Source organism: Nyctereutes procyonoides, unplaced genomic scaffold (assembly GCF_905146905.1).
Source record: "Nyctereutes procyonoides isolate TBG_1078 unplaced genomic scaffold, NYPRO_anot_genome, whole genome shotgun sequence".
In the NCBI taxonomy this organism is placed as follows: domain Eukaryota; kingdom Metazoa; phylum Chordata; class Mammalia; order Carnivora; family Canidae; genus Nyctereutes; species Nyctereutes procyonoides.
In genome coordinates this window covers 42,796,381-42,815,450 of record NW_026575121.1, presented here as the reverse complement: position 1 = coordinate 42,815,450, position 19,070 = coordinate 42,796,381, and the positions used below count along the sequence as shown (strand labels likewise).

Below are 19,070 nucleotides of genomic sequence, written 5' to 3'. Positions count from 1 at the left end.
GGTACAATATATTATTGTTGGTCACAGGGAGAGGGAAATAGAGAAGTATTAATTAATGCCCATAAAGTTTCAGTTAAGTAAGATCAAGTAAGTCCTAGAGATCTGCTGTACAACATTGTACGCAGCCATATTTTAAGTGCATAATGACCATATGTGCCTATTGCCTGCCATATTGTATTATAGCAAGTGTCTCTTATCACAAAAAGCTTATTAATTGGTCTCATAAGTTGCACTTATATTCCTAATTAAGTGAATAGGAGCAATCACTGAATTTTAAAAGTAATTAATAGTAATCTTTTTTTCTTCAATAGTGTATTTTGTTCTACTTAATTGAATACATTCTATTCTGTTGAAAATTAATGGCTTACTTTCTCTTCTCTTTCTGGTTGTAAAACAAATGTCTTACTTTCTTCCGTTGGCAAGTGTCTCTTCATCATTCCTAGGAGAGATCTTCATCCCATGCTTCTCTTTGCTTCCATCAAAAGAACAACGGGGGCTTTGTGTAGGTGTTCTGATTGGACGGCCACAAATCTTACTGACCTTTCAAATAGAAAATATTAAAAAACAGTTAGAAGCCATCCTCCATTCTACCTGAGAATATAATGTTTGCTCAAATCTGAAACAATGGCATGTTCTTACTTATACCTCAATAGTAACTTTTAAGGCATAGAATGTTTTTCAATTTTTCAGAAGGGGAATTAAATTATCTATATAAAATGTCAACCATGATAAATTGATACTATGCATATTTATACATTTTGCATGTATACATATGCAGAACACATGAAGAAAATATATATGCAGAATCAGAGAACTATATTAATAAACTTGCTTGCTTCTATAAATAAGATTACTTAACCAAGATAGATATTATTTATGGTTTACATTCAATTTATGACAATCATAATCATATAATTGTATTGATATTTTAAAAGAACTAATTTGCTATTGAATATGTGATCTGAGGAAACAAAAAATGGTGAGGATGTGGAGAAAGGGGAACTCTTTTGCACTGTTGGTGGGAATGCAAGCTGGTGTAGCCACTCTGGAAAACAGTGTAGAGGTTCCTCAAGAGGTTCCTCTATTTTCCTTAAAAATAGAACTACCCAAAAACCCAGCAATTGCACTATGCGTATTTGTCCCAAAGATACAGATGTAGTGAAATGATAGGACACCTTCACCCCAATGTTCATAGCAGCAATGTCCACAATAGCCAACTGAGAAAGGAGCCATGATGTCCTATGACAGATGAATGGATAAAGAAAATGTGATATATATATATATATATATATATATATATATATATATATATATATCTCCAATGGAATATTACTCAGCCATCAGAAAGGATAAATATCTACCATTTACATCGATGTGGATGGAACTGTAGGGTATTGTGCTGAGTGAAATAACTCAATCAGAGGAAGACAATTATCATATGGTTTCAATCATATGTGGAAAATAAGAAATAGTGAAAGGGATCATAAGAGAAAGGAGGAAAACTGAGTGGGGATAATTAGAGAGGAAGTCAAACCATGAGAGACTCCTAATGCTGGGAAACAAACAAAGGGTTGCAGAAGGAGAGGTGGGTGGGGAGATATGGTAACTGGGTGATGGGAATTAAGGAAGGCACATGATGAGATGAGCACTGGGTGTTATATGTTGGCAAATTGAATTTAAATTAAAAAAAAGAATATGCAGTCTGTTTCTAAATGAGTTCTAAGAGTGGTTTTCTTCTTAAGGTCCTTTCTTAGAAATAATAATAGATATGTTTGTATAAAGATCTCATTTTGTAATAGTTCTTTATCTTCTTCCTATATTTTGAAAGGGTTAGTATAGTTATTTTTTAAAATAATTATCCAAATTAAAAATTCATTAAAAAACTCCTCTAGCAAAGATCTTTGTATAGTTTACATAACTATCATTGAAAAATTGAGTAATTAATTAGACATATTACCATGTAAAGTATAAAAAAAGACTCACATGATACCTTATAGAGTTATAGAGTATTATAATCACAAATATATAAAATATATAAAATCTTACTCAAATAGATAAAAGCATTGCCTAGGAATCAGGAGACTTTGGTTCTTGTCCTAATTTTTTTTCCATGTTAAGCACTGAGATCTTGAAGACAATAGCAAAATTTCTTTGAATTTGATTTCCTTATATGTAAGATAAAGATGTTAGAGTAAATTATTCCAAAGTTCCCTTAAAGTTATCAATTTCTTTGGTTTTCCATGCAATGAGCATTCAAGGAATTATACACTAATTTGTTTATTTAACCCATATTTTGCTTCTAATATTTGCAAAGAACATGTATGAAAGGTTAGAAGGGAGAAAAAATTAATAACTGAATTTTCTCCTAAAAGAGCTGACAATTTAGGAAGAAAGAGAAAGAAAAAAATTATTCTCAAAAATCAAAATGCAAGTTGTGTATGTGCCCAAAAAGAAGGACTAACATGGTGTTGCAGATACCTGAAGGAGGGTGAAGATTTGACAACAGGAAGGACCACTGTGTGGAAGACCACTCCACTGGGCTGAAGCTTGGAGTATTTGTCAGGTCTGAATATGTTGAGATTGATTTCAATTCAACCAACTTGTAAATATATAAATATTTACTGCACCTCATTGTTTTAGATGCTAGAGATACAAACATGAATAAGATGTGGCCCTTGCACACAATTAAGATAAAAGTCAGACATGTAAAATGGTAATTGTAATCGAATGAGACAACAACAACCATAGAAATAGCTAGAAGCAACACTGAAACACTTAGAAAATGAACAGCTTCACTCAGGGAAAAGCTTTAGGAAGGCATGTCTAAAGAACAAGTTAAAGCATAAACTAAGAGGTTGTCAGGTGGACAAAGCAGGGGAAAAGTTGTAGGAGAGAGTAGGAAAGCAAAGAGATGTACAATTTAACATGCTGACATCAAACAAAAAGTGCATAATGAAACAAAGTTCTATGGCAAGCAGTGAGACATAAAAATGCCATGATTTGACCTGAAAATCAAGCTAAAGACCTTGCTCCAGCAAATGGAGAGCAGGAAATGGTAGCTGATTTCCATGTTTGAAGGGTAGGCTAGCAACAGATCTTGGAGCATTTTCAATGCCAACCTAAGTTTTATTAATTAGACAAAAGTCTCTGATGACTGTTGAATGGAAAAGTAAAATACTAGAGCTGATATTTAGTCAATGAATCTGGTGGCACTGTTTAATTTGGGCTAGAGAGGTAGACCTAGTAAAGGCAGGTAAACTGTTTTTGTGTTTTGTTTGTTTTTAAGATTTTATTTATTTGAGAGAGACAGGGAGTGAGCAAGAGAGACAGAGAGCATGAGTGGGAGGAGGGAGAGAGAAAGAAGCAGACTCCCAGTTGGACAGAGAGCCCAATGAGAGGCTTGATCCCAGGATACTGAGATCATGAACCCACGCTGAAGGTAGACACTTAACTGACTAAGCCACCCAAGTGCACCTTGGTAAACTCTTAATAGACTCCTGAAGTAGTCCTGAGGGAAGTGAGGCAATTATTTTGAACTTCAGTAGTGATAATTTTCATGAAGAGAAAGATTCATGAATTACAGAGACAAAAGAAGTAAAATCAACAAGCCAAATCCAGAACACTGACAACACCAAAGGGTATGGGAGAAATAGAGCAACAAGAGCTGTCATTCATTGCTGGTAGGAACGAAGAACATACAGACAGTTTGGAAGACAGTTTGGTGGTTTCTTAACAAAACTAAAATTATCCAAAGGAATTGAAAACTTATATCCACACAAAAACCTGCACATGGATGTTTATGGCAGTTTTATTCATAATTGCCAAAACCTGGAAGCAACCACAATGTCCTTCCATAGGTGAATGGATAAAACTGTGGTACATGCAGACAGTGCAAGATTATTCAGCACTCAAAAGACATGAGGGGTGCCTGGGTAGCTCGATTGGATAAGCATCTGACTCTTATTAGTTTTGGCTCAGGTCAGGATCTCGGGGTTGTGGGATCCAGACACACATGGGGCTCTGTTCTCAGTGTGGAGTCTACTTGAGATTCTCTCCCTCTGCCCCTCTCCTCACACACTCTCTCTCTCAAATCAATCAATCAATCAATCAATCAATCAATCTTTAAACAAATAAAAAGAAATGAGCTATTAGGCTATGAAAAGATGTGGAAGAAACCTAAATGCATATTACTAAGTAAAAGAAGCCAATCTGAAAAGGCTACAAGCTGTATGATTCCTACTGTATGACATTCTAGAAAAGGCAAAAGGCATTTATGGAGTAAAATGATTAGTGGTTGTCAGGGATCAGGGAATATAAAGATAAGGAGGCAAAATACAGAGGATGTTTGGGGCAGTGAAACTACTATGCGTGACACTATAATGGTGGGTGCAAGTCATTATAAACATACAGGCATTTATTCCAAAACTATGGAATATACAGCACCAAGAGTGAATCCTAATGTAAGCTATAGACTCTGGGTGATAACAATGTGTCAGCTGAGGTTCACTGATTCCAACAAATGTCTAACTCTGATAGGGAATGTTGAGAACGGGGTAGGCTCTGCATACGTTGGCAGGAGATATACGGGGAATCTGTGCCTTCTACTCAATTTTGATGTGAACCTGGAACTTCTCTAAATAAAGTCTATTTAAAAAAAAATCAACAGGACTTGAGAAATGAGTGAAAGTGAGACATTAGAGAAGTGTAAGGCCAAGGTGTTAAAAGGCTCAAAGTGAATTTCCAAGAAGCTGAAAAATAGTGATAGTGGAGTGTAAATAATTATTAGAGAAAAGTGTTAATTTTTTTTTAATGGGAAATGGTATCTTCATTGTCAACAACTCTTAGTAACAAGAACCAAGATAAGAGAATGTAAGTCAATGGTGGATATACTGAATAAGATTGTTTAGTGAGGGCAGCCCCGGTGGCTCAGAGGTTTAGCGCCACCTTCAGCCTGGGGCATGATTCTGGAGACCCGGGATCGAGTCCTCCATTGGGCTCCTTGTATAGAGCCTATTTCTCTCTCTCTCTCTCTCTCTCTCTCTTCCTCATAAATAAATAGCCTTTTAAAAAAAAGATTGTTTAGTGATACTGCAGACTATTTTAAATAAAGGAGCAGAGTCAGAGAGAAACAGACTGCTACCATGACCCAATGTGACTACCCAGGAGCTCTAGACAAGTATGAAACTTCTAGGAATCTCAGTTTTCTCAACCTTGAAACTTGAGGAAATCCAACCACTTTGTAGTTTTAAGTTAACGGAAATTTTATTTCACCCTGCCTGTCCCCTGTTGGACTTGACTATATCTGGGGATGCCTGGGGGGCTCAGTGGTTCAGTGTCTGCCTTCGACTCCGGTGTGATCCCAGAGTCCCAGGATGGAGTCCCACATTGGGCTCCTGGTGTGAAGCCTGCTTCTCTCTCTGCCCATGTCTCTGTCTCTCTCTCTGTGTCTCTCATGAATGAATAAAATCTTTTTTTTTAAAGGCTATATTTGCTATTGAATGTATTTCTAGACAGGCAGATGGAAAGCTGAAAATTCTAGCTTCACAAGACCTTTATTCCCATTATCACCTTTGTAATTGGTTTTTCACAAATATGAAAGAAAATGTACAAGCTACAGACTTACAAGTCATCTTTGTATCCAAATGTACAGGCATTTATAGCAAATTCCAACTAATACAAATACATTTCAAAGCCCTTCCATTTGTTTGCTCGCTATCCCGGGAGCGCAACCTCACACCTTATTGAAATGGAATGGAAGGCCATCTGTTACTAGCACATTAGCCTGTCACCTTAGCTCCCCTGGGGTGAGCCGATTTGGGTGGCCCATTTCAATACCTTCTTGCTATTGAAAAGTCCTTCACACTTACTTTGACTATTTTTCATCTTTGACTTACACTGCCCTTTCCTCCTTATTCTCCTCCCTGCTCTCTACCATCCTGCCCAGCAATTAGTCTGAAGTGTCTCAGGAAAAAATGTTTTCCCACTTCATGCTTATCTACTCTTGCTTCACATTCCTTCTCTGGGTTCCACTGATGTTCTGGTTCCCATCTCACCTTGAAATGCATCTTTTAGCTGCTTCAACCCCACATCATTTCTCCACTCTAAGTGAGTACTTGTTTTAGCAACTACTTATCAGCCATTTCCCATTCTCACTGCAATCTTGGCCCTGCATGGGGAAGCACACCCTTCTCCTAGAGCCTCTCACTCTGTTCACTCAATCTTAGTCAAATTATAAAACAGCCAAAACCTTTAGTTAATAATTTTGAAAAGCTTTTTAAAGAACAACTTACATGTTCATTTTCATTTTATTCCCATAAGCAGAGCCTCCATTTCTTTTGCAATGGTCTTTTAAAATGTAATAATAGTAATAAATAATAACAACAATAACTGAAGAGAAAAATGTTTAGAATTGAAAAGCAATGAATTTGAAGGTACTGTGAGTGTTTACTAAGTAAGCAATTGGGTTCAGAGGATGGAGCAGAGGTGGATGTTCCATCGCTGTAGGAGGCAAAAAAAAAAAAAAAAAAGGAGAATTAAAGCTGTTAGCAGTTTTGAATCTGTTAATGAGGGTGAAAAAAGATCCAATAACCAATGTGTAGAAGTTAGAAAATAAATAAGTATATCCGTTCTTTAGAAAGGAGATAAATTCTCATTTAAAACTCTGATCTGGCAGTAATTTTAAAAGGTAGTTCTAAATGATGGATTGGAGAGAAAAAGAAAGTTAATGAGCAGAATCACTTGTGTAGGGCCAACAGTTAAAACCATGAAATGGAGGAAATGATTACATATATATAATGCCAAGAAAGTCAGAAAGAAAATCTTTTAGTAGGAGAAAAACAACTCTGATAATACACCAGGAAAATAAAGAGGAGGAGAAGGAAGAGGGACTGGAAAGGAGGAAGCAAAGAAGGATAGGATAAAGGGACTAAAAGGAAGGAGGAAAGGAAGAAGGAAGACTGAAGGGAGGGCAGGAGGGAAGACGCTAGACTAACACAGCTGGCAGTCATTTAGAAGGCATCCAACCTTAATCAAGAGGTGAGAAAACTGAAGCCCAAAGCAGGAAAGTAACTTTGCTAAGACTGCATCTACTTAGTGGATGAGTCTACCTACTGCTATTGAATCAATAGTCCCCTCTTTATACTAACTAGTGGTCTTGTTATTCACATCTTCTTAAGCATTGTGAGGAATTCATATTACATAAGACCTGGTCCCTAAGTGTCCTATGTGAATACAATAATTTGGACTGAAAATGATCTAGATATATGAAGAGACCAGAGAAGTCTGTTTTTCTTTGCATATGGAAATGGATGAGGGAAACATGGTAGTTATTCCCTTTAAGATTCCAGCAAACTAATGGAGGTAGGGAGAAAGAAAGAATTGTAAGGATATTGGGCAATTTGATTTCTGACCTAATTTTATAATAATTGAACTTAGAAAAAGAAGTCCTCCCTTGAGTACCCCTCAAATTCCAACTTTGTGATATAGCCATGTGAGATTTTTCTTCTTTTCTGCTAAAGTCCAGATGGCATTGTAAAGAAGAATAGTCAATAGCTTTCTGATCTCCAAGCTACCACATCAAAATAATTTTGGTTTGATAAAATACCTGATTAAAATAATTGGAAATGCAAAGTTCTGTCAGATTTCATTTTAAATGTCACAACTGACATATATTAAATGTGCTTGGATTTATGAATACTCAATATTTTCTCCAAAAAGAGATTTGTTTTCAATATAAAAAGGCTTTTCATATTGCTAGTGATCTGTGATCCCACTTAAAATCTATGGTTGATATCAAAAACTTTCTAATCCACATTTTTAAAATGCATTATTGAAATATTTTAGTGAATAAGTGTTATTTTGGCATTGCAAAGAACTTTTGAAAGTTATCAAAATTTTAATATAGCCTTCTGTGCTTTCCATTTGGACGCAATTGATCAAGATTGGTTTTGATCATGATATTATAAATGCATATTGAATGTCTGTGATGATTAATTGTGTGTGTCACCTTGACTGGCCACAGGATGCCAAGATTCCACATTATTTCTGGGTGTGTCTGTGACCATATGTCCAAATGAGATTAGCATTTGAATCAGGGGATTTAGTAAAGAAGACTGCTTTCCCCAATGTGAGCGGGCACCATACAATCTCCCCAGGGCCTTGACAGAACAAAAAGACAGGAAGGAGGAATTCCTCTCTCTTTCCCTGCCTCATGGAGAAAAGTGGGACATGTCATTTCATCTTCTCTTGCCCTCAACTGGGATTCATGCCATCAGCTTCCCTGGTTTTCAGGCCTTTAGACTCAGAATGAAATGCCACTGGCTTTCTTGGGTCTCCACAGAGCAGATTGCAGATCATCACACAGACTTCTCAGCCTTCATAGTCACATGTGCCAATTCCTCAAAATAAATCTCTCCATATATACATTTCTCAGGAGAACTATAAATAATATAATGCTGAAATCGGGCTTGATTAAGTAATATTTCTTTTAATGATTGCACATATTGTTGTGAACCTCATAGTCTCTATTGTTTACATCTGCTTTGATTCCTGTAATGAAATTATTATAATTACGTGCAAGAAATAAAAGAAGAATGCAGATAGGTAAAACTCTTAAAACATAAAAATCTTGTTTAATTTCCTTAAATTATCAATGAATTTCCTTCATGTGTTATTGTATTTTGATAAAAGTAAGTATCTTTTCATCCTATAGATGCATATGAGATTGTCCCCCTACATTATCACATAATTTGTGAACTCAACCTTTGAATCAGGTAGATCCCACCCAAAATGTATTCCTAGCATATTCTTCAACATATATTTCGATGAAAGGATAAAAAATATGCTGAATTAATGTTGATAAAATTTAAATAAATTCAATTAAACATATAATAATTGAACAATATTAATTAAGCAAGAGTTATAATATAGTAAAATCATATAATCAGAAATTAATTTTGGAAAATTGAACTTCAAGGAGTCATTTATAAAATACATTCTATTTTTTCTGATAATTCCATTGAGTAAGGCAGATGTTTTCCCATTCCAAGTTACTTTTGCTAAGAAATGCCAACTTCATGAGGGTTAGAATTATGACATGGTGATGGTATATTATTATAAAAGATTTTGCTAAGTTTGTATTAGTGGAAGTGAAAAAATAAGTGATTACAGATTATCATACCCTATAACTATGGAACAATCACCATCCAAATAATATGCATGCTATTTTGAAGTTCAAGGTATACATAATTCCAGCAGTCAGCTGTGGAAAAGATATAAAAGTTATAGCCATAATACCACTTTTAAAACATTAGTACATTCTACTATTGCAACTAAGAATATTTATAGTAAGTTATAAATTATTAAGACTCTATAAAGCAGTACTTTTAAATATAAGTTATCCATAAGGAGAGTTCTAAGTTTGTACAAGGTGCCCAGTTCCTGGGAAAAAGCAAATAAAACAATGTTAAAGCTGAATAAGGAAGAAAACATCTACTGTCTCCCCTTTCCAAGGGTAGTGATATGTTTAAAGTGGCAAAGAGTGAACAAGGCCCTTTTCCCAAAGAGTGTTTGGCCTTGGCTGGTTGGCTTCTCTGTCTTTCTTTCTAATTTTCCAGAAGTTGCCTCCCCATACAGATTTCAGTAGATATCATCATAAAGGTTGCCATCTGGCCCATTTTATATTTAAAATTAAAAGAGAAGAAGGCAGAGGAAGGGGAGGAGGGATAGGACAGGATGGAGCAGAACAACATTTCAATGGTCTTGTAAGTGGGATCTTAACTCTGAACTGCTATTTTTGCACACTTGTAAATTAAACCACCAGAGGGAGCTTCTGCATTTCAATCTGATCCATAATCACTAATTAAATGTACTGAATGGGTCCATTTCAAATCATTTAGCTCAGGACTTTTAGGGAAAAAAATCCAACTTATAGGCCAAAGTGACAAATAGTCGATACGTGAAATCTGCATAAAAAGTGAGTCTTCCACATAAAACCACCAGAATGATGCTGAAGTGCCAATGTGATCTGATCAAGTGAGACAAGGAAAACCAGTCCAGAACTGTGGACTAATTCCTACAAACTGAGCTGTCTTCTAGCAAGGAGTAGGGAGCAACAAAGCTGACTAGGGCAACCAATTATTTCCCCTCTTTATCCTGCTCTCTTTTCCTCCCTCCCTTTCTTCTTTCTTCTTTTCCTCATTTCCTCCCTTCCCCGTTTAGTTCGTTCTTTCTTTCTTTTCTTTCTTTCTTTCTTTCTTTCTTTCTCTTCTCTTTCTTTCTTTCTTTTCTTTCTTTCTTTCTCCTTCCTTCCTTCCTTCCTTCCTTCCTTCCTTCCTTCCTTCCTTTCTTTTTTCACTCTTTCCAATCTTTCTTGCTCTTTTCCAGTTATAGGAACACATTCATTTAGAGAGTTTCCAGGACTGGAAGCCAAATGTATGCATTGTAGTCCTTGTGTAGCTATAGATTAGAGTATTGATCGATACTGAGCACCTATAAATTGTAGGGCCTTATTTTAAGAGATGGGAATACATTTTAAGAGATGTTGAACCTTCTTTTGAAATGCTTACATTCTATCAAGGGAAACTAAAAACAGAACATTAAATATATTACCTTTATGCCTAATGAATGATATTCAGTCAAAAATGGGTAAGCTGATGAGTGAGGGACTGGAGAGAGGAGGGACAGCTGAATGGATAAAGAAAATTGTATAAAAACACAATGGAAGTTTCAGCCATAAAAAAGGAATGAAATCTCACCATTTGCAATGACATGGATGGAGCTAGAGAGAATTATGCTGAGCCAAATAAGACAGTCAGAGAAAGAGAAATACCATGTGATGTCACTCATGTGTGGAATTTAAGAAACAAAACAAATGAGCAAAGGGGGGATAAAAGAGAAAGAAAGAGGCAAATCAAGAAACAGACTCTTAAATACAGAGGACAAACTGATGGCTACCAGAGGGGAGTGGGAGAGGGGGAATGAATTAAATCAGGCGATGGGGATTAAGGAGTAAACTTCCTGTGATGAGCACGGGGTATTGTAAGGAAGTGTTGCATCACTACATCGTATACCTGAATTGAATATCACACTGTACATTAACTAACTAGAATTTAAATTAAAAACTGCAAAAAAATTAAAAATGTGGAAGTGATAGACTGATGAGTTGGAGAGAGGATGGACTGCTTCAACTAGGTGGCCAGGAAAAACTTCTTTTAAAGTAGCATTTGAATTATATACCGAATGAAGTACAGAGGTAGCCATGGGAAGATGGCAGGGAATTGCTTCATATACAGAGAGAACAGTAATGAAAATAACTCTGGGAAGAAGGAAAGAAGGCTGCTGCCACTGGAAAACACCCCATAGACTGGGGTGGGTGTGGGTGAGGGGTGTCTCATGTTAGAGGTAAATTGGCTAGATAATGTGGTTTCATATTCATTCTGCCAAAGGATGATTTTGTCTGAAGTCACAGCAGAGTTTTGAGTAGAGCAATAACATGATCTGTTTTATGTTTTAAAAATATCAGATTATCTATTGTTTTGTGAGAAGTCTGGGCAATCATAAGAAAGTGATGGACAGGAAGGAAACAATCAATCCAGATATGAAGTTATCTATGTGGTTCAGGGAGAAGGGGATGCTGGTTTTGCCAAGGATGCTCTATGAGGACTGAGATCTAGCTGGAGGACACATATATTTTTGAAGGTAGAAACAGCAGGATTTGAGGATAGATTAAATATTACAAGTGAGAAAGCCAGAAGATGAAAGAAAAGAATGACTTCTGGTATTTTTTGGTCAAAGGACCCAGGCAAATGGAAGCGTCATGTAAGAAGAATGAATTCGGGGAGAAAGATAAAATTGTCTTTTGGACAGGTTTGGCTTCCTATGACTATTATTCATCCAAGAGGAACTGTCCAATTTTTTAGTTATTTGAGCTGAAAAATCCAAGAGTTAGGTCAGGCAAGATATGTGAACGTGGTTGTCGACTGCATGTACTTACAATGAGTACAGAAGACTGAAACCCAGGGCGCTCCAACGTTTACAGGTGGAGATAAAGAAAAGTTGAAAAAGATTCTGAAAAGAGGTTTTTCAGAGAAATAAGAGGAAATCCCATGAGACTGGAGTGTGGGCTTTCTCAAAATATAAATGAAGAGAATGTTTTTTAAAAAGAAACAATATAGGCACCTTGGTGGCTCAGTTGGTTGAGCGTTCAGCTCAAGTCATGATCTCAAGGTTGCAGGATCCAGCCCCATGTCATTGGGCTTTGTGTTCAGCAGGGAATCTGCTTGGGATTCTCTCTCTTCCTCTCCCTCTGCCCCGTCCCTGCTCCTACTCTCTCTGTTTTGTGAATGCTGTCTCTCTAAAATAAAATATTTCAAAAAAATAAAAACTAAAAAGAGGAAATGCTCTAATGTGTGCAAAGTGACTGATAGCTCATGTAAAATGAGGATGAAAATTGGCCATATATTTTCTGAGAAAAAGATCATTGGTCATTTATGAAAAGTGTAGTTTCTGTGAAGCACAGAAAGCATAGTAATTGGGGTACAGGAGGTAAAAGGAGAGAAGAAAGCAGAGACCTATCAAAAGACATAAATTTCCAGTTCTAAGTAAGCCATGAGGATATAAGGTACAGCTGGGTGATTAGAGTTAATAATACTGTATTGCATATTTGAAAGTTGCTAAGAGAGTAGATCTTAAAAGTTCTCATTCCAAGAAAAAAATTTTTCGCAATTATGTGTGGTGACAGATGTTAATTAGAATTATTGTGGTGATCATTTCACAACATACATAAACATCTAATTATTATGTTGTATATCTGAGACTAATATAATGTTTTATGTCAATCATACCTCAATTAAAAAAATAAAGCAGAGATTGTGAAAATACACAAACCTTTCATGGAGTTTGGTAGTCAAGGAGAACAGACTTATGGGGCAGAGCCTAAAAAAGACATGGAGTCAAATGAGTTTCTGCTTTTGTTTTGTTTTTTGCTTTAGGACAGTAGCTATTACAACATGATTGCATGTTTGATGTAGAGACCCTGTTTCGGACAGTTTGATCCAAGATACTTCAATTGCCAACCAAATGAGACATTTTTCAAAGTGATGAGTACCAAGGAGACATGTAGTTTAAACAAATAACCTGAATTCAGAATGCCTTTACCTTTGCACTCTGATTATCCATGGCTTACTATAATTCTGTTCACATGCATTGGAGATTCTAGATCATAGACTATAGATTGCATAAGGAGAGAAATAGGGCCAACAAAAAAAATGGTGCAGATATTGCACTATTAATCAGTTTGGGAAAGCAGAGTGATTAGAAGTAAAGTCAGGGCAGCCTGGGTGGCTCAGCGGTTTAGTGTCACCTTCAGCCCAGGGCATGATCCTGGAGACCTGGGATCGAATTCCACATCGGGCTCCCTGCATGGAGCCTGCTTCTGCCTCTGCCTGTGTCTCTGCCTCTCTCTGTATCTCTCTCTCTGTGTGTGTGTGTGTGTCATGAATAAATAAAATATTTTTTTAAAAAATAAGTAAAGTCAGATTATCAGATATACAGGTGGTTGATCTAATGATCTTGGAGAATCAAGTCTTGGACTCCTGATGGGCACTGATATCAGTAAAGGAGCAAAACATAATGGGATTGATACAGGCAATCAGAACACATAATTTAATGACATGGGAGTATATGGAGTGTCATGGCAGCTAAGAACATCTGGGGAGGCTGGGCACATCACTGGTGGCAGTTGGCAGGATGCTAATTTATGAGAGCAACTGACAACTGCAGGTTTTAGAAGAAAATGTATAACCTGACTTTAAACAAATCACTTATAAGCTCTGTTCATATTGTGACAGTGGTCAAATGGACACAATTCAGCTAAGCTGATTTTGTAAAAAATCTCAATCTGGGTTATCTTTCTCTTAACTCTGAAGGATCATTAAGTTAAATAAAAACTAGAACTAGAATTAGAACCTAGTTTGCCAAACCTCTCAATTCTTACCTTCTAGGAGTTTATAATCTAGTTAGGGAGGTAGAATTTCCCATGATTAAAAAATTGATAAACATATAAAGTTAACTTCAATACAATCTCAATAGGGCATAAGTTATGTGTCAAAAGAATGTTATAAACAATAAGTTGTATAGGAGCCCAGAGAAAATCACTGGGAACCAGGGGTACCAGGGAAGCGTTTAGACAGACCTTGAATCATTGGTGGAGAAAAAAAAATGAGAGGACTCCTACCCTGAGGGTATAGGAATGGGATAGAATTCTACATGGGATATTAACTTGGTTATGCTAAACAAAATCTGATTCAATTACCTTTTGCAATATGGTCTCTGAGGAAATTTTTTTTCCTTATATAATCATTGGGCTGTGTGACATTTTAAACCCTTTGAGTTAGTCTGATAGTCCATAAGCTACTAGGTTCTGCCACCAAAGAGAAGTGCAACCTCCATATTGGGGTGCTGGAACAACATAGGGAAGGACAGAAAAGCAATCCAAAATCAAGTTTAAGAAGAGGTGACATTGAAAGTCTAGGTAATTCCTCGAGAGCCATAAAATTAAAACTTGACTATTTCTTTTATCAAAGGGGTAGTATGAATCCTAAGTCATCAAAGGAAATATTTTATGTGTAATAATTAGATAAAAATAAGAAAGAAGCATAAAGCAATATGATCATATAGTCCTCCACTTTTTCAAAGTTGAAAATGTTTGAAAGTGCTTTACAAATGGCATCAGCGAGAGGTTTAAAAGGTTCAAATAATGTCTATTCTGCTTTCATCAGGTCTCCTCTGTTTCACTTCTCCCTCAGCAGTGGGATTTCCATCACCCCACAATGGGCTTTCAATTAGCTTTTCCTTGGATAGGTGCAGAGCGTCCTTGCTGACTTTCTTTCCAGCATATTCCCAGATCTAACCCTGCCCTCCATGCTTCCAGATTAATCTTCCTAAAGCCCAGTCAGACTCCTCTGATCCAAAACCTTCTGTGCTTCCTCCCATTTCCTACTAAGTATAAACTATGGTGTGAACCTCATGTGAATTTACAGTGTGAACCTCAAAATTTCTGAGCATCTCAGTTTAAACACTATACGCTTCAGCTGAACAGTATTACTCACAGTCCCCAGTTACCCCTGGACCTTTCTGTCTGTACTTTCCTTCATTTCAATTTGTTTAAATGTTGCCATCTTTCTAGGTTCACTGAAAATATCACCTGTGAAATTAAATCACCCTTGATCTCTCAATTTGAGGTTGTTTGCCAACCTTACAAACATTTGGTTTGTATATCTTAATAGGATCTGTTCTGCAGCAGTTTTGAGTAGAGCAGAGGAACTATTTTGTTTTGTTGTGTTTTCTGTTGTTCCTAAGAGCTGTCAACACCTCCCACTGCCCCCCCCAGAAAAAAGCTAATACACATTTATGCAAATAAATTAACATGTTTCTTCTCAACTATCTCGTTTGTTGGAAATAGTCAAATGACAATCCCAGGAACAAATACTCCCTTTCACAGAGTACTCAAAGTATACTGTTGTGTCTTTACTACACTGAGAAGTTGTAGCTTTTTGCCTTTCTTATTTTTCGTAACTACTGACCTATAATGAACACGGCATGTGACATTCATGCGTCAGAAAATTCCATCATCAGGAAATTGCTAAAAAGGTAGTTATAAGAGGCACTGCTAACTGGGAATATAATTTCAACACATTTAGTAGATAATTTCTTATTATTCAGAGTAGTTGAAAAATACAAGCAACCGAACCAAAAAAAAGTGAATGGAAGAAGGATAAGAATACATAAGCCACATACCACACACACACACACACACACACACACACACACACACACACACACAAATGGCAAAACACATATGGAAACCAATCAAACTCAGTATTTACCTGTGAAATTATAAATACGATTTTCATCCATCACACTAGATGATGTTTCAAAGACTGACGGTCTCAAATATTGGCAAAGGTATGGGAAAGAAGATGATCTTTTCCATCACTAGCATAAGCGTAAAAGCATATATCTACTATTGGCAGGGGTGATCTGGCTGTTTTTATTAAGTTTTGAAGTGTATACTCTCTACCAATCAGCAGTTCTACTTAACTATGTCTCACCTGAAGAAACAACTACTCACTGAAGAATAGGGAGGCAGGTACAAGGATGCTCAAAGAATTGTTTATTATTAATACTTATAAATTAGAAATTAAGGTCCATCTTTTTATGACTGCATAACCATAGTATATTATAATTTGAAATACTACATAATAGTTAAGAGAAAAATATCTAGACATATTATGAAGAAAAATTGAAAATGATAGGGTAATAGCATTTACGATATTCAAATGAAAATGGCACATATTCCAAGGGCACCTGTCTGGCTCAGTCAGTTAGGTGTCTGACTCTCTTTTTGGCTCAGGGTCTCAGGGTCATGAGATTGAGCCCCACTTTGGGCTCCATACTCAGTGGGGAACCCTGTTTGATATTCTCTTCCTCAGCTCTTCCCCTACTCATACATGCTCTCACTCTTTCTTCCTAAAATAAATAAATAAATCTAAAAAAACCCACATACACATTTTTATTGTCACATTTATTTATGCATACAAATGAATTTTAAAGGTCTAGAAGAATACAGACCAACTCCTAACGACAAATTGAGGCCTAACCTTCTCTAACATTCTTCTCAATTCTACAAACATGTACAAGCAGATATACACACATTTTATTCTTTCTTTGGTCTGATTTTACTAAATTAGAATTATACTGTATACAACTCTGCAAACTTTTTGTCACTGGAATGTCACCTATTTAATGAATACCCTCAGAAGTCACTAGCTATATACATATGCCAGTTTTATGCTTATTTATGTGTGTGTGTGCAAAGAGATACACACACATATACACATACTTTTATAATATGTCACAAATAGGATCATATTACAATGCTGGGTTCTTTTTTTTTTTTTTTAATGCCATAGATTTTTTTTTTCCCATGATTTCAGTTGCTTCTCCAACTCCCACTCTCCCTATAATGGTAATTCAGATCGTTCCCTCCCTAGATAATCAAATGAAGCAAATGCATTATTGCTTTTCCATGTGCATGTGCCCATGTACTTTGTACATAAACACGTTCTCATATGTAAACACATAAACATAAAGATAGCCCCCATAAAAAACACACGCTTTAAAAAATAGGATCATATTATAAATGCTTCTATTCATTTCACTTTCTCCATTCCATAATATCATGTGACAATCCTTTCAGATCAACTGATATAGCTCAAATTCATTATCTATGATGCTTGCATAATCCTCCTTGGTGCTTCTGTGTTCTGATTTATTCAAAATTCCTCTACTGTTGGGTATTTGTTTCCCGGGCTATGGTTAAAAGGCCAGTGCACATATAAACATCTTTGTACAATGTCTTTGAATACTACTATGGACTTTATTTCAATTCAATACAATCTCAATAAATTGGCCTATCAATCAACATCTATAAAAAAACTCTAGGGTAGCCGAAGACAGAGGGAAATTGCTTGTGGGAGAATAGAATTGAGAGATGTTTGGCAGTCAGACATACAGAGTCTTGATGGTCATATTAAAGAAATTCATCAAGTCTACCAGTGAAAAGCTTTAAAATTCTGAAAAAAAAAGTAAGGTTGCAACTGAGTTTTTCAAATGCTATTCTGATGACCCTATAGATTGGATGGGCAGTGGGGGGAAAAAGAGTAAGATTAGAATAATAAGGACACACTTGTGTGCAATCATTCAAGCAACATAGCGGCTAGCACTACAAACAAGAGACTCAGACATATTTGAAGTTTAGGATATGCAACCAATAGGAATGGTTGCAACCATATATTTCATTTAGGATATGCAACCAATAGGAATCAGGACTGGAAGTTGGTGGGGCAAAGATGTTAAAGATGTTTCTAGGTATCTAGGTGGATGTCCTGGGCCAGAGGATACCAAAGAGTATTTAGGTTTGGGAGAGAAAATGATAAGCTCAATTCCGGATTTGCGAATTTTGGTGTCTTTGAGACATTCTGAGAAAAAGTACAAATAGAAAACTGTATATATAGGTCTAGTGCTTAGAGATTGTTTTGGATATAAATATAAATAAGTGGTAATTTAATCTGCAAAATCAATTTCAAACAGGCTGACATGACAAGGTCTCCCAAAATAACTCTAGAAAAGCACTTTTTATTTTCTCAGAAACCTGAACTCATCAGTGGTAGAGAAGGTGAGATTACAGGAAGGGAGAAAAGACATTGCTGTTATCTACACTCATTTTCAAACTAGGATCTGTAGAAAACATGAAAAGAGGGAAAATTGAGAAGATGATATAGTACTACCATCACTGGGCACTTCTGGTTAGCAGGGTGTAAAGGATGGAATGCTTCCTCCCTCATTTCACGTTTCATCAATGTAAAATATCTTCAGTTATTTTACTTCAAAAATACCTTTTGCTTGTAGATTAAAATTTTATTTTAATTAAATGCATGTGTTTTATTTCTATTTACTTGCATGTTTACAGCTCTGAATCTTAATTCAATATCTCTTTTCACCAATCTTAATATTCCCAAAATGGTAGTTTATTAAAGTTGAAAACAGGAGTGTTCTTTGTGATCTCTGAATAGGAAAAGACTTGTTCTGTATAAAAACATTACATTAGGAGGAGCACTTTGATGGCTCAGTCAGTTAAGTGTCTGACTCTTGGTTTCAGCTCATATCATGATCTCAGCATTGTGAGATGGAGCCCTCCAATGGGCTCTGCACTCAAAGTGGAGTCTGCTTGAGATTCTTTCCTATCCCATCCTCTCTGCTCATCCCCCTGCTTGCACAAGCTCTCTCTCTCTCTCTCTCTCACTCTCTCTCTCAAATAAATAAAATCTTTACAAAAATACATTAGGAAATTCCTGATATCCCTTTGTTCTAAAGCTTGTCAGCTGAGGGTGAGTGTGAGGAAAAAGCCACAGCAAAATGGAGTGAAAGGATTCTATGTATTATCTTCTGGGCTGAGACACAGTAGTGGGGCTTTTTATATCCCAGTGTGGAAATAAGAACCTTCTTTCAAG

General features: G+C 36.3%; 1 protein-coding gene across 2 annotated transcripts in view; it reads right to left on the bottom strand.

The window, feature by feature from the left end:
- GPC5 (glypican 5) overlaps window positions 1–19,070 on the bottom strand; it is a 1,134,491-nt gene that overhangs the window by 829,134 nt on the left and 286,287 nt on the right. For both annotated transcript variants that reach the window (XM_055335624.1, XM_055335625.1), the window contains one exon: window positions 407–540. In XM_055335624.1, the coding sequence (XP_055191599.1) occupies window positions 407–540 (134 nt within the window). The remainder of the gene's footprint in view (window positions 1–406; window positions 541–19,070) is intronic.